The sequence below is a fragment of the Triturus cristatus genome, chromosome 6 (genome assembly GCF_964204655.1).
Source record: "Triturus cristatus chromosome 6, aTriCri1.1, whole genome shotgun sequence".
NCBI classification, from domain to species: Eukaryota; Metazoa; Chordata; class Amphibia; order Caudata; family Salamandridae; genus Triturus; species Triturus cristatus.
In genome coordinates, this window is record NC_140589.1 from 1,598,037,245 (window position 1) to 1,598,050,671 (window position 13,427).

The following is a 13,427-nucleotide window of genomic DNA, read 5'->3' on the forward strand; positions in this document are numbered from 1 at the left end:
ACTCTTCCTGTCAATGACGTACTCGGACCGACGAAGAAGCGTTCATGCATGTAAAGATGAGCCGCAGACTCTAATTCTTTTAAGTAACTTTATGAATATATCCTGGCACAGCACTTGCAGCAGATGCCTGCACCTACAACTGGCTTCTTCTTAAACTCACCTCAGCATTTGCCCACGCAATCAATACCCAACATTCCATTTTATCTACGTACCTACATTCCAGAGTCCATGAAAAGATAGATCACCACACATCTTCTCCCTTTTTATTATACAACATGGAATAAAAAAATACATTTGATTATACATCAAGAATAAAAATATACATAAGAAAAGGATTCTTGAATTTGATTATATCCCAAGAATAATACATTGGAAAGAATCCAAATACAATGAATCTATTCACACACAGTCTTCCAATCTAGTGTGTTTCTTTACTACGCGAACAAACCTTCCAGTCTTACTTCTTGTTCTTGCTATGCCTACTTCAAGAACCATAGATTCTCCTGAATAGTCTGCACTCACCAACTCACCATTCATGTGTCTTCCTGTTTCACATTAGTCTCCTCATCCTCCGTCCACCAATCACAGACTCTCCCATCCTTTCCCTTAGCGTGTACAATAGTTTATCGCACACAGACAAGGCACTAAAATGTTGAACCTTACCATTGCTTAACAATGCAGCATTGCAAAACAATTTGATTACTTTATGTGGTCTTGAAAACCTGTTATGCCCACTTCTTAAAACTCATGTCCTCTAACCCTCACCATAACTCCTACCTGCAACTTAACAGATTTCCAACCATGTTCAATATCATAATGTTCCTTATATACTTGTTTGGCTCTGTCAGTGCGTCCTTTCACCTCCTCAGGTTCCCAATATACTCTTCTAGCACTCGGCATTCACCCAATGTTATCCTTCGTGAAAGCAGTCCTCCCTCTCATTAGTTCAAAGGGACTATGTCCAGTTGAAGCACAAGGTGCTAATCTGAATGCCCATATAGGCCAAAACAATTCCACTTCCCATTCCAGGCCATTACACTTAGCTAACTATATAGTTCCCTTTATCATTCGGTTAAAACGTTCAACAGCCCTATTCCCAGCTGGGTAATAAAGTGAAGTGGTACTATGCTTTACTCCATTGCGTTTCAAGAATTTCTCAGATGCGTCGGCTACAGATTGTGTGCCGTTGTCAGTGATCACTGACTTAGACAGCTCTTCCCTTTGAAAAATTCTATCTAAAAATGTTACCACTGTGCTTACATCGACATGCTCTACCACCTCCACTTCCGGCCACTTAGAAAAATGGCCCACAGCAACTACAAGGTACTTCTGCACTGATCCATCCCAAATAGGACCTGTGACATCCCCACTCAATTTTTCCCATGGCATCAAGGTGGTATTAATGTAACTACTTTTATCAGCATTCTCGCATAGCATACACTCCTGGACTTTCGTTTCAACAGATAGCCCCATACCTGGCCACCAATACAATTCCTTCAAATGATTTTTTGTTTGTGCAGTTCCTAAATGCCCCTCATGACAAGTCCATAATTCTGTTTCTTAGCTTCTCCGGTGGTGCAGTCCTGCCATTCCTTAGAATCTTATTGTCCACCCGCCCTCCCAACTCTCATCTAAACTCCCAAAATACCTTCAACTCTGAAGGAACACAGTTCTTAGTAGGCCACCCTCCTATGATCGTAGCCTTAGCCTCTGCCAACACCAGATCGTCTTCCTACGCTTGACTCCATTCTTCTGGTGGAATTACACTTGCTTCCTCACCCCAACAGGCCACACTGAATTGTTCCAATATCCTCATCTTGTACTTCTGTCCAAGGAAGAGGCAATCTGCTAAAAAAAAACATCTGCCACCTTATTACGCACTCCAGGCATGTATTGGACACTCACCACAGCGCAATTAAGGTGTCATGCATTTACGTTGGCGAGGACAGAGGTGGCTCGGGGTGAGCAGATCTCTTTGGAGGAAGGTCGTGCTCCTCTCCACATGGGATGGGTGACCCGAAATAGAACAACCTCTTGCACTTTTGCTTGGCGTGTGGTGAAGTCGAAGCGCCCCGCTGGCGAGGTCGCCGGGATTTCTAGCTGCGCACTTGTTTCTCTCGCAACTTTGTTTCCAGCCGCCATGACCACCGCTGTTGTGACGTCAACGCCTGCCAGCACCAACTAGATCTGGGAGACATTGCGCACCAATAGCTTCTTCGGTTCTAACGTCCCTGGGGAAGCGCCAGACACCCGTGCCTCCTGCTCCCTCCACGTCTCGGGAACAACATTCCCCGGTCTGTAGCACCGACCCCGGTGAGCACGGCCCCACCCCGCTCACTCACCCCCACTACAGCCAGAGACAGGCCACTCGTAACAGAGGGACTGCGGTTGGCTGCGAAAGAGTGCAAGTTCCGTGCAGTGGCCTGTCATTGGCTGGAGCTTCTTACTCGCGCCCCTCCTCCTTTGAGCTCTGCCTCTCGCAGTGTCAATGGCTCCTCCTGCCACGGAGAATTGGGGCTGAGAGCGGAGATTGAGGCGAGCTGCTCCCGTGTTCGCGGCAGCTAGGGCCCAGAGTCTCCGGGTGAGCCGACCTCTTCGACCCCGGGCCTTTTGGAGCGTCCGCCCCTCATGCACAGCACCCCCCGCGGCTCTCCCTCCCCGCGCCTGCGGCCGTCTTGCCAGCCCGGCAAATGAACTCCGTCAGAGCCGCCAACAGGAGACCCAGGCGAGTGTCGAGGCCGCGCCCGGTGCAGCAGGAGAGGAACAACGGCGAGGAGAGGGGTAAGATTGCCGATCCCATACGCCCTGGCACAAGGGAAGGGTCTTGCTTTGTCTGCTGTGCCAAGCTGATGGTGCCTGGGCCTAGAGCCGGGCCATCCTCCCCCGCAGCCGGCCTCACAAACCCCGCAGCAAAGAGGAGGGGGCAGTCCGGGGGACTTGGTAGGCCCGCATTGTGCCGCCCGACCCAGATTAAAGTACTCCTCTGTTGGATTTAGTTAAGCCAACCCCGATCCGTCTTCCTCCTTTTGGGATGAGTTGTATCAGTCGTCTTCCTCCTTTATATTGGGATGTACTACCCCTCACTCTTTGAGGGTGAGGTGTGTTGTCACTCTATCCTAGGTGACTTGTGTTGTTCCATTCAGTCTTGTGTTGCCCCCTCTCTTACTTCCTTGTGGTGGTATGTGTCCCATTATGTCCCTCAGAGAGAGTAGTGTCCCTGTTCTTCTTCCATTTGGATGAGCTGTATATTCTTATTCCTTTGGGATGAGCGGTGCCCCTTTTTTCTACGGGGTGAACTATGACCCTATCTTCCACCTTGTTGTCAGCTCTAGCTTCCAGCAAGATATGCCCCCCTTTATCACCCTGTCAGCTGCTAATCCTCCCCCAACCGTTTCTCTCCATTAAGTGTGTTGTTCTTCTATCCCTCCACGTCCATTGGTTCTGAGGCCTACGGTCCTGCTAATGTTTGCTGTGCACTCGGGTCGCCTCTTGCTGCCTGGTTACTGTCCCGAAGCAGCCAGTACTGAGCCGCGGAACCAGCCACAATAACCGACACCTCTCTGCTCCCATAGCAATTTTAGAGACTACACGACCGCCACCGTCCCTTGCGCATGTACTTGCACTAGTCCCCGCACACTGTGCTTTGTATTTTTCATGTGCAGCCCAAGCAGCATTGTACAGTCTTAGTCTAGCCCCTCGACCATCACCGTACTGTCTGTTTAGTGCTTTCTGGTTGAGGTGGCTACTGTCACGGCCTCTTAGACCATCAACCGTATCCTGTGGCTGACCAGTAGAAACGAGGACACCATGCTTGCGCATCCGCCCCCTGTGCAGGGTTATATCGCCCCTAATGCATGCACCCCCGGAGGTCTCCATTGTCTGGCCGCATCTCTTGTGATGGTGTCGGTGCCCTTTCCACCACTGCTCCTCCGTACACGGCTGTCTTGTGTTTTTGTGTCTCTGCTGAGCAATTGGAACTTTCATGTAATTATACCACGTGTTCTTTATGCGCCGTGCAGTTACATCGCATTTACCGCTTCATTTTGTATGCACAAAGTGAAACTTTACATTTGAGGGAGACGTTAGCCAAATCACCAAGATCGTTGTTTTTCAGGTGGCAGTGCTATAATAGATTGTCTGGAATGTTGTTCTGGATAGCGTCATACTCTGTACTCTGCAGACGCGACATATCAGCCAAAATGATTGCATTAGCCTAGCTGGTAAATGCAGATCACTCCCACAACCCTAATGGAAATCCAGACCAAAGAATTATGTCCATGCTTAATACATTAAGGTTCTTTGTTCTACTGAAAAATATCGTGCAAATTGAGCAAGGACCTATGATTTTTCTAAAATATATAAAGGTTGCTTTACTTCAACAGAAATTCGAGGTGCTGTTTCAACCAACTGTATCAAAATCACAACGAAACAGTAGGAAGGAGCGTGAAAGTGCATCCAGTTGCATAATAGGGAGAACAGACAGTTAGGTGTCTCATGCCTTGATGACCGCAGTTAAATCTAAGACACGTTCATTTGTTTACAGTACTATACTGACTTTTATGGCCCTATTAGGGAAAGTAGCTCCTAGCAAGGTCTACAATCTAGTCTATGACCTAGGCCATGCTATGTTGTGTTCTGCAGCATATCACCTACGCCCCCCAGACAGGAGAAAGCTTTGTATATGCAGTCTTCTCTTTATTACTTTCTTTCCATACAACTTGCCAGTGTTTTGATAAGAAAAAGAGGTGAATTGGTTGAAACTACTGAAGCGCACAGATTAATTTTCAATCTAAAGTATGTATTAACATTTTAATTTTTGTGAAGCTTTAAAGGGCTTTCTTTTTAATTTACATCTTTTGGACTACATTGAAATACAGTAATCCAAGAGATACCAAGGTCTTAATGGGTGTGTTTTCGGATTTGTGTTCGGACATTATACATGGCTAAGGTGCATGACAACTACCATTTTGTAACTGTTAGCCAGAATTACATACAGTTTATGAATCTGAACAGTCACTTAAAACTTTAGCTGCATGTTCTTAATGGTTCATGTTGCCACGATTGAACATAAAATACCACAGTTGACAGGGTGAGTTGAAGACTCTGAAACTGCTGTAGTTCAACTTGCAATTCCACAGTTGGTACGGTAAAAAATAAAATGTTACAAATTCTGCTGCAAAACGATAACAAACATAATTGGGAAAGATCTCTCTCTTTTATTGCCCCGTTGTTTGGCCATTTACTGGCTGAATGTTTTCCATAGTGGAAGAGCTTCCTGGGGAAATTATAGTTCTATAATTGTTCGTAGGACAACTAAGATTAGATTTTTGATACCATTAATACCAGATGGGTAAATCCGAACACCAGCATCTTTAGTTGGTCATTATTTGACACACATTAATTTAACAAACTGATTGATGAGGTTTTTATGGAGCTAATGGTAGGACATGATATAGAAAGTAGTGATGCAGTCTTTATGGAGCTACTTATAGAACATGATATAGAAAACAGTGATATCGTTTTTATGGAGCTAATGATAGAACATGTTATATAGAAGGCTATAATATAACACGTTTCCTAACATTAAATTGATTAACAATCAGCTTTATGATTTAAATACACATACTAATGTAGTGCTTCAGCAATTTGAATAGACATGCTTAGCTTTATCTAAGAATTTTGAAATTCATCTCCTTGTCGTTATTCCTGTGGAAATGTTTTGATCTAAGGCCTTGTTTTGTTAGGCTCTTAAGCAGGACAACTGTCATTTGTTAAAATACTGCGCATGTTATAAACAAAATTAGGGCTTTTCTTTTCTAAAGCAGTGAATAAGTCTGTTTGATGGCAGTAACTGGGATTTGTTTGATTGCAGAGTTACCACACACTTTCTTGTGGCAGATCATACTTACTTTTTGGGCGGGATAGGATAATCTTATGTCAAGCTGTTCCTTTCTGTTGAAAAGCAATTCATACCATTTGATTACCCCCAAAATCATGGTTAGAATAGCTGAACGATTTTTTTTTTCTGTGAAGACTCACTCAGTTATTGTATTGGTTTATGTACCTTGATGTTTCCTGATATATTTTTTTTAAACAGTTTTGTTTTCTGAAATATCCGATTTTTTCCATCTTATGCTTTCTGAGTGCTATTTTGCGAATGTAATATACAGGGAAGAAAGCCTGTTGTGGAGTCAACAAAGGCATGTCCTTTATAATTAACCCAGAGGAGGGACATTTTAAGCTTAGCAGAGGAAAAGTTAAGACCTGCTTAAGACAAAAGTAGTTGATCTAAAATCAACTTTTATGTGGATCTAGATTACTGTAATTGAGCAGGTTAGAAAAGTGGATTCTAAATGTTTTTGGATTGACTATGTCGGGCTACTTTATAAACATCTGAAAACATTGACTACTTGAATTGTAAATCTTCCATTTGCATACGATTAAAGTTTTGTACCCAGTTCTGTAGATGTTTTACATAAATCAGCTGCAGGGAAATGTTGCAGCTGGAGAAAAGTATACTCTTTCTCAGCAAACCTAACGTTTTGATTGCACGCCTACCACATTTACCATTGAAAGCTTGATACATTTGTAATTTAAATTTTATTGTCTAATTAAAAAACACATTACAATTGTAACAATCTTAAAAAAGACAGCTACATTTTCAATAAATATTCACTAGAATATTGACTTTAAAAGCAGAAAAAAATCGGGAAAAATGGGTAAAACCTATTTCAATGTTTATTCAGTGACATTATTCGAGGTACATAATATAAACACTTTGTATACTCACTATTGTTCAGCCTCCAGAGCTCCTTTTTGAGGGCCATTACTGTACTAGACTTCAATGTCTAAGGTTACCAAAAGACCTTTGTCGGCATTATATGTCAACCCTTCCACTGTCGTGATGATATCCTTAGTGTCTTTAATGTATGACTTGATCTTCAGAACATGTGGTCGTAAAATGGAGTCCATATTATAGAGTGGCTTAGTAACCGAGCCTATGGTGGTCACAGTTTGCCTGTAAGGGGCATTTTCACTATTTTCTGTATTTTGGGGTACCCCACAAATACTAGCCATCTCAGGATTACTGATGTTCAGATAATCTTGTTCTATATCATAGATCTTACCCATAAATACTGCATGTGCCGTCAGGTGGATAATCTTGCCCATAACTTTATAAGTAGGACCCATCTGTATTTGTTTGTAATGTTCTTCATTACTTAAAAGATCTTTCATCTTGGTCACATAGTTGGCGGTATCCTTGATAACAAAAATCCTCTCCTCCTTTATCACAGTTTTTAATTGTGAGTGCCTTATTGTCACTAAACTTTCTTAATGCTAAGGAATCCTGCTTATCTAGATTGAGTGGGGGGTGCGTAATGAAACAGATGGCTTGTTTGAGGTGCTGATAGATAACTTTTTCGAAGATGGGTCACTTCCGGTCCTACTTGATTTGATGTGGGAGTGAAGGTGGGAAGAGGCGATGGGCCAGATAGATTTTCTTGCCTTGAATCTGAGGAACCATGCGCGGAAAAGAATTTTACCAAACTTATTTTCAGAAAAAATGACATAATATCTTGAAATAGTTAAAATATATTGACCTGAGCATGTGGAACAAATGACAGCCCTCTCGATAGTAAAGAATCTATTGATGGGTCAAGAGAAATTTGAGAAAGATTAAAAATAGGTGTTTGTTTCACTGCCTCCAGTACTGCCTATTCCTGGTTTCCAGGTATTGGTTGTTGTTGGGCTGATAATTCCCACTATTGGGTTTGATATCTGGGTCTCTGCGTCCCCCTCCGCCCTCCTCACTGAAAAAGATTGGCCAAGCACTGGGTTTAATTCAAATGGTATTCTTCTCCAGGTCTGATGAAAATGATGGGAGCTGCCTTCGTAATCTGAATCGGGCGTATCTGAGAAGGTGATTACTTTGCAAGTGTACCTAGTCTGTCCAGTGGTGTCTTCCTCATTGTATTGTCTCTGACTATAAAAGTTTTCAGCCTGAAAGGGATTTGTTTTTTTTCGTGGTGGAATAGCTAATGTGTGTTTTTATTTTTTAAAAGAGTATCTGTCTTTCTTTTTACCATATGGTATTGGGGGCCATCTCTTTCTCTACTTCCTCCAATTTCTTTTTAGCCTTATCTGGGACGTTTTGATATTCTCTTCAAGTTCTAACTTTTCATTGACTAGTGCCTGTGCAAGTGCTTTGGCTGTCTCCACAATGAGCATCATAAGATGTAGGAGCAGTGATTAGCTATCATGGACCAACGTTCCAAGAACTTGCAGATGAGAACAGAGTCCTGAGATATTCCTCACTCGGAGTCCCTGTGGAATGACTCCTGCCCTTTAAATATTCATGCATAAAATGTCTGTGTGAATCAATCCATTTTATCTTTGTTAATGAAAATAGTTTGTCTTCGTTATCAGAGAGGTTACTGTTAGCTTGGTTGTCAAAACGCGTTTGGTTACCAACTAAGTTGGTATAATCTTCGTCTGTGAATCCAAACCTTTTAAACCTCTCCATATCAGTGCCTTATTAACAGTGGCAGTGCACCTGAGTTGTGAAAGTAATAAGGCGATTTTGGGGGCTGACTTGAAAGTTTTGACCACTGTAGGCAGCTAACCTGGGGAGGGTAGAGTCTATGTAAAGTAATAAACCCTACACAGTTAGGCTGTGGTAAGAATAGTTTAAAGAAAATGGGACCCCTGCTAATAGTTGAAGTTCAACCCTCGGCAACTGAATTTTAAAATGAATGAATTTCCTAAATAGAACAAGCATTGGCAATGCATCAGTTTCACATAAGTAATGAGTTAAGAGCTGTTTTCCACAATCATTGTCCGGGAGAAGGAAAGAGCTCCCTGTCAGATAACATGGGGAGTGTAGAGGATGTGGTGCAGCAGCCAGAGCTGCTGACTCGAGAGCTGGGGATCCCAGTTCGAGTCTGGGCGGTGCCGTGCAACATCCTGTGATTCTATGCAAACCACTTAATCTCTCTGGGTGATAAATCGTTATATAAATATGCTGCAATAGTTAATGGCAAAACTTTATGAAAATATAGTTCCACCAAAGCAGATGTTAAGAGTATTTCAACAGAGGTAAACTATTAAGAGAAGCAGGCGAGGAACAAGCTTTGGTAAACGCAGGAAAATATGCTACAGCCAATACAAATGAAGGAAAGGTAAGTGGCATGCACAGGAACCAATGAGAAGCCAGGAAAGAGGGGAGACAGGATGGAAATCCCTTTTAAGTTTATATTAAAAACAATAGATTTCTCAAGCACAGCACAAGCGAAACTTAAAAAGGGCTCAAAAGTATAGAGTATGAACTTTCTATTAGCATTCAACATAAATGCAGTGATTCATAGAAAACATATTTTTACCATTTCATAATATTTCTTACTACATCTGCATATGAGCGGTACAATATCATCCTATACCCACAACATTCACTCCTTCAATCATACTTCACACACTGTTGGTGATCTACAGCAGTGTTGCCTAGTACTGAGCAACCACAGCATAATATATTATTAATTTACGTGAACATCATCAATTTAGTAAATGATTTCATCAGGTTTCTAGGGTTGGATATCACAAATGCTAAAGTTAATGCTGTCTATAGATGTAACAGCTATAGCTTCTATCATCATCTATGCGCATTTCGGCGGGTAAGCACCTTCATCAGGAAAGCCATCAAAGTTTATTGTAAAAAGTGCCTGCAATCATATAACAATATCTAATGAGCCGAAGCACTACGTATCTCTATATGAGTTAGAAAACAATTTAAAAACAGTGGTCAAAGCAGTCACCATGAGTGACCTTCAAGTGCTCTCCGTCAGGTGACCTATAATTAAAAAAGTGAAAAAGGTGTAGAAAACATGTGCACGTCATGTGTAGATGATGATAGAGGACACAGGATGATATTTTACACTTTTGAGCCCTTTTTCTATATATGATGAAGATATAAACATTTGTTCCGCAATAGTCAAGAACTTCACAAACTAGCTAAACAGAGCAATTAACAAATACTTAAGTGCTTTGAGATTACTATCTGAAAGCGACATTGGGGTCCTAGCAGGGCCCCTTACACTCTGCGGCCTCTGGTTGGGGGCCGAGTGGGGCATCTACCATGCCCCCCGTTGATCCGTGCATTGCGTTGCAGAGATGAACAGATTCTCCCATTTGTCTATGGGAAGCATGTGCTATGGCTGGTTTAAGGCCGCAGCACAAGCTCCTATAGACAAATGGGTTCTATAGGTCGCTCGGTCTCGAGATCGCAGCGATCTGACATCGTAATTAGGCCCTATCTGTTTCTTCAGACATGTGAGAGTGGTTGTTTTCTTCCTACTCAATCAAGGACAGCAGGACTCTAATAAAGTCCAAGTGCTTATGATAAAGATGAAAACATCCTTTCCACAGTAGTCAAGAACTTCACAAACTGGCAAATCAGTGGGATTGAAGTTCCTGATAAACATAGCATGAAGGTCTGTTGACCCAGTCTCTCACCTTCTCCTAGAATTAGTGGCTTTAAAAGAATGTGGTGCGTGTCAAGCAGTTTGGGACAAACATGCAATGTGCAATAAGGTTGCACATTGCAGAGACAGTCAGAACTCCTGAGGCGGAAGCCGGGAGATAGTGTATTTCGTGTTTTTAAAAGTGTGTAATCTGTTATTTGTTTCATTTACTCACTTCCCCCTCCTGGGCACTGCACTTGTGATCTTGGCATTTCCCGCGCAACCGATTGTAGAGCTGCAGCGGTGCCACTACTTCTACGCCGCCATTCTCCTGAGGCTGTTGGCCACGCCCCCTCCCAACACGCCACGCCCCCTCGCCGAAGCCTTTAAAAACGCGCGGAATACGAGCGCGAGGCAGAGACAGTCAGAACTCCTGAGGCGGAAGCCGGGAGATAGTGTATTTCGTGTTTTTAAAAGTGTGTAATCTGTTATTTGTTTCATTTACTCACTTCCCCCTCCTGGGCACTGCACTTGTGATCTTGGCATTTCCCGCGCAACCGATTGTAGAGCTGCAGCGGTGCCACTACTTCTACGCCGCCATTCTCCTGAGGCTGTTGGCCACGCCCCCTCCCAACACGCCACGCCCCCTCGCCGAAGCCTTTAAAAACGCGCGGAATACGAGCGCGAGGCAGAGACAGTCAGAACTCCTGAGGCGGAAGCCGGGAGATAGTGTATTTCGTGTTTTTAAAAGTGTGTAATCTGTTATTTGTTTCATTTACTCACTTCCCCCTCCTGGGCACTGCACTTGTGATCTTGGCATTTCCCGCGCAACCGATTGTAGAGCTGCAGCGGTGCCACTACTTCTACGCCGCCATTCTCCTGAGGCTGTTGGCCACGCCCCCTCCCAACACACCACCCCCCCCCCCCCTCTACTTCTCATCCTATAAAAATGTGCTTTCCCCGTACGCGCAGCGGACGGGCGCAGCGGGCGCGCCGTCAGCGCGCCGAAGGCGCGCCAAAGGCAAGCCCGTCTGCGCCAGGACGGGCCTGAGGGCATGCCATGCTGCCCAGCCTATCATATATTCCCCCCAAGCACTCAGAGACCTTCAGCACACCGTCACTCTACCATCCCCTACGACTTTGCATCGCATTATGTCAGCAGGCCTATCGCGTCCTAACCAACTCCTTGTCAATGGCCGTATACCCTTAGCATTGCCACCAGTGAACACCACATCCCTCAGGGTTTCCTATCTTAATACCCGTTCAATGGTGAAGCACTCTGAGGATATTTTTATCCTGCTAACTAGCTCGACCCCTGATATGCTTTTACTGACAGAAACATGGCTTACCTCAGAGTCCACGCCGGATATTCTGGCAGCCCTCCCTCCCGATTACTACATCCTTCGCGCCGACCGCCTCGGCGACCGGCCTGGGGGTGGAGTAGCGGCCATTATCTCCAAGCGTCTGATATCCTTATCCTCTTACTCCCTTCCGTTACCTGAGGTGGAGAACCTAATTATCAGCGTGCAAACGGATGTTGGTCCCCTCACTTTTCTTCTACTTTATCGGCCCCCACACCCCATGCCATCTTTTTCCACCATCCTTAGTGAACAACTATCTTCCCTTCTTATATCGCACTCCCACCTCGCCATTTTTGGCGATTTGAACTACTGGTTTGGCGACAGTCACGCCGGCCCTCATGCTACTGAGCTCTTTGAGACGCTCAAAAGCCTGAACCTTGTCCAACATGTCTCCGAACCCACTCACATCAAGGGACATGTTTTGGACCAGATCTGGACCTGCAACCTGGAGTTGTCTCTACCAGTCATACGTCCGTGTGCCTGGTCTGACCATCACTTGGTAGACACCACCATCACGGCTGCTGCTCAGGCCCCTGCGCCCTTGATGGCCGGCGGCCTTGCCCGCAAATGGAGTTCATATGACTCCCAGGGATTTCTTATTGCCCTGGCTGACTCTTGCCCGGTGATCTCTGACCCTATTGATACGGATAGGCTAGAACATAACGTGGCCTCCTGGCTTGAGTCGGCCAGCGATTTGTTTGCCCCCTTGGTCAAATTCCCCTGCACTAGACACAGGAACTCTCACAGATGGTTTTCCGACGACCTCAAAGCCCAGAAACTCAAAACCCGCCAGTTGGAACGCATCTGGAGACGTGATTATTCTGACCTAGCCAAACAATCTTACCTGATTGCCCGTAAAGAATTCAAGTCAGCTATTCGTTCAGCAAAAACTGAACACTTCGCCAGTAGGATTTCTCTGGCAGCTAACAAATCTAAGGAGGTGTTCAGAGTCCTGAACGAGCTAACCACAGACGACAGGACCCTACCAGCCCAGACCCCAACTCAGGAGGCCTGCGACACCTTGAACTCGTTCTTTTTAGAAAAAATTTCCACAATTAAAAAATCCATTCCCTCACTTTCCCAACTGTCACTACCGGATACTTCCCTTAATAACACATTGTCCTTCACTTCTTTCCCGGCTCTAGACTCTTCTTCTCTGGCGGAACTAGCCACTCGTGTAAAATCCGGCTCCCCAAATGACTGCTGCCCACCGTCCGTTTTGCGGAGCATTTGTCTCAATTTACCTGACAGTATTCTTCATCTCCTTAATAGCTCCCTCAGTAGCGGCGTCTGCCCCACTTCCTTCAAGGAAGCCATTCTGGTCCCTTTACTAAAAAAACCTGGCGCCGACATGTCGGAGCCATCAAACTACCGCCCCATCTCCCTTCTCCCTTCTCCCTTATTTCTCTAAACTTATGGAGGCTCATGTCACTCGCTGCCTATCCAGGTTCATAGAATCCTCTGGCTACCTTGTACCAACTCAGGCCGGCTTCAGACCCGCCCATTCTACTGAAGCCGTCATCCTGGCAGCCCTTGACACACTCAGAGGCAACGCGGACGTAGGAAAACCCCAAGCCCTCGTCCTACTGGATCTGTCGGCCGCGTTCGACAC

General features: G+C 44.7%; 1 protein-coding gene and 1 long non-coding RNA gene across 3 annotated transcripts in view; one reads left to right on the forward strand and one right to left on the reverse strand.

Annotated features, from left to right (window-relative positions):
* The window catches only part of LOC146821697 (uncharacterized), a 126,800-nt gene extending 124,445 nt beyond the window's left edge, over positions 1-2,355 (reverse strand). Inside the window, exons 1-2 of the long non-coding RNA XR_014963193.1 lie at positions 1,906-2,355; positions 213-259 (exon numbers count right to left, since the gene is read on the reverse strand). This is a non-coding gene — a long non-coding RNA (uncharacterized LOC146821697). The remainder of the gene's footprint in view (positions 1-212; positions 260-1,905) is intronic.
* Positions 2,356-2,445: 90 nt separating this feature from the next.
* FBXO11 (F-box protein 11) overlaps positions 2,446-13,427 on the forward strand; it is a 400,064-nt gene continuing 389,082 nt past the window's right edge. Inside the window, exon 1 of one of the 2 annotated variants that reach the window (XM_085612738.1) lies at positions 2,446-2,781. In XM_085612738.1, coding sequence (XP_085468864.1) covers positions 2,691-2,781 — 91 coding nt within the window. In that variant the 5' untranslated portion in view covers positions 2,446-2,690. The remainder of the gene's footprint in view (positions 2,782-13,427) is intronic. The other variant, XM_085612739.1, reaches the window with a different exon arrangement.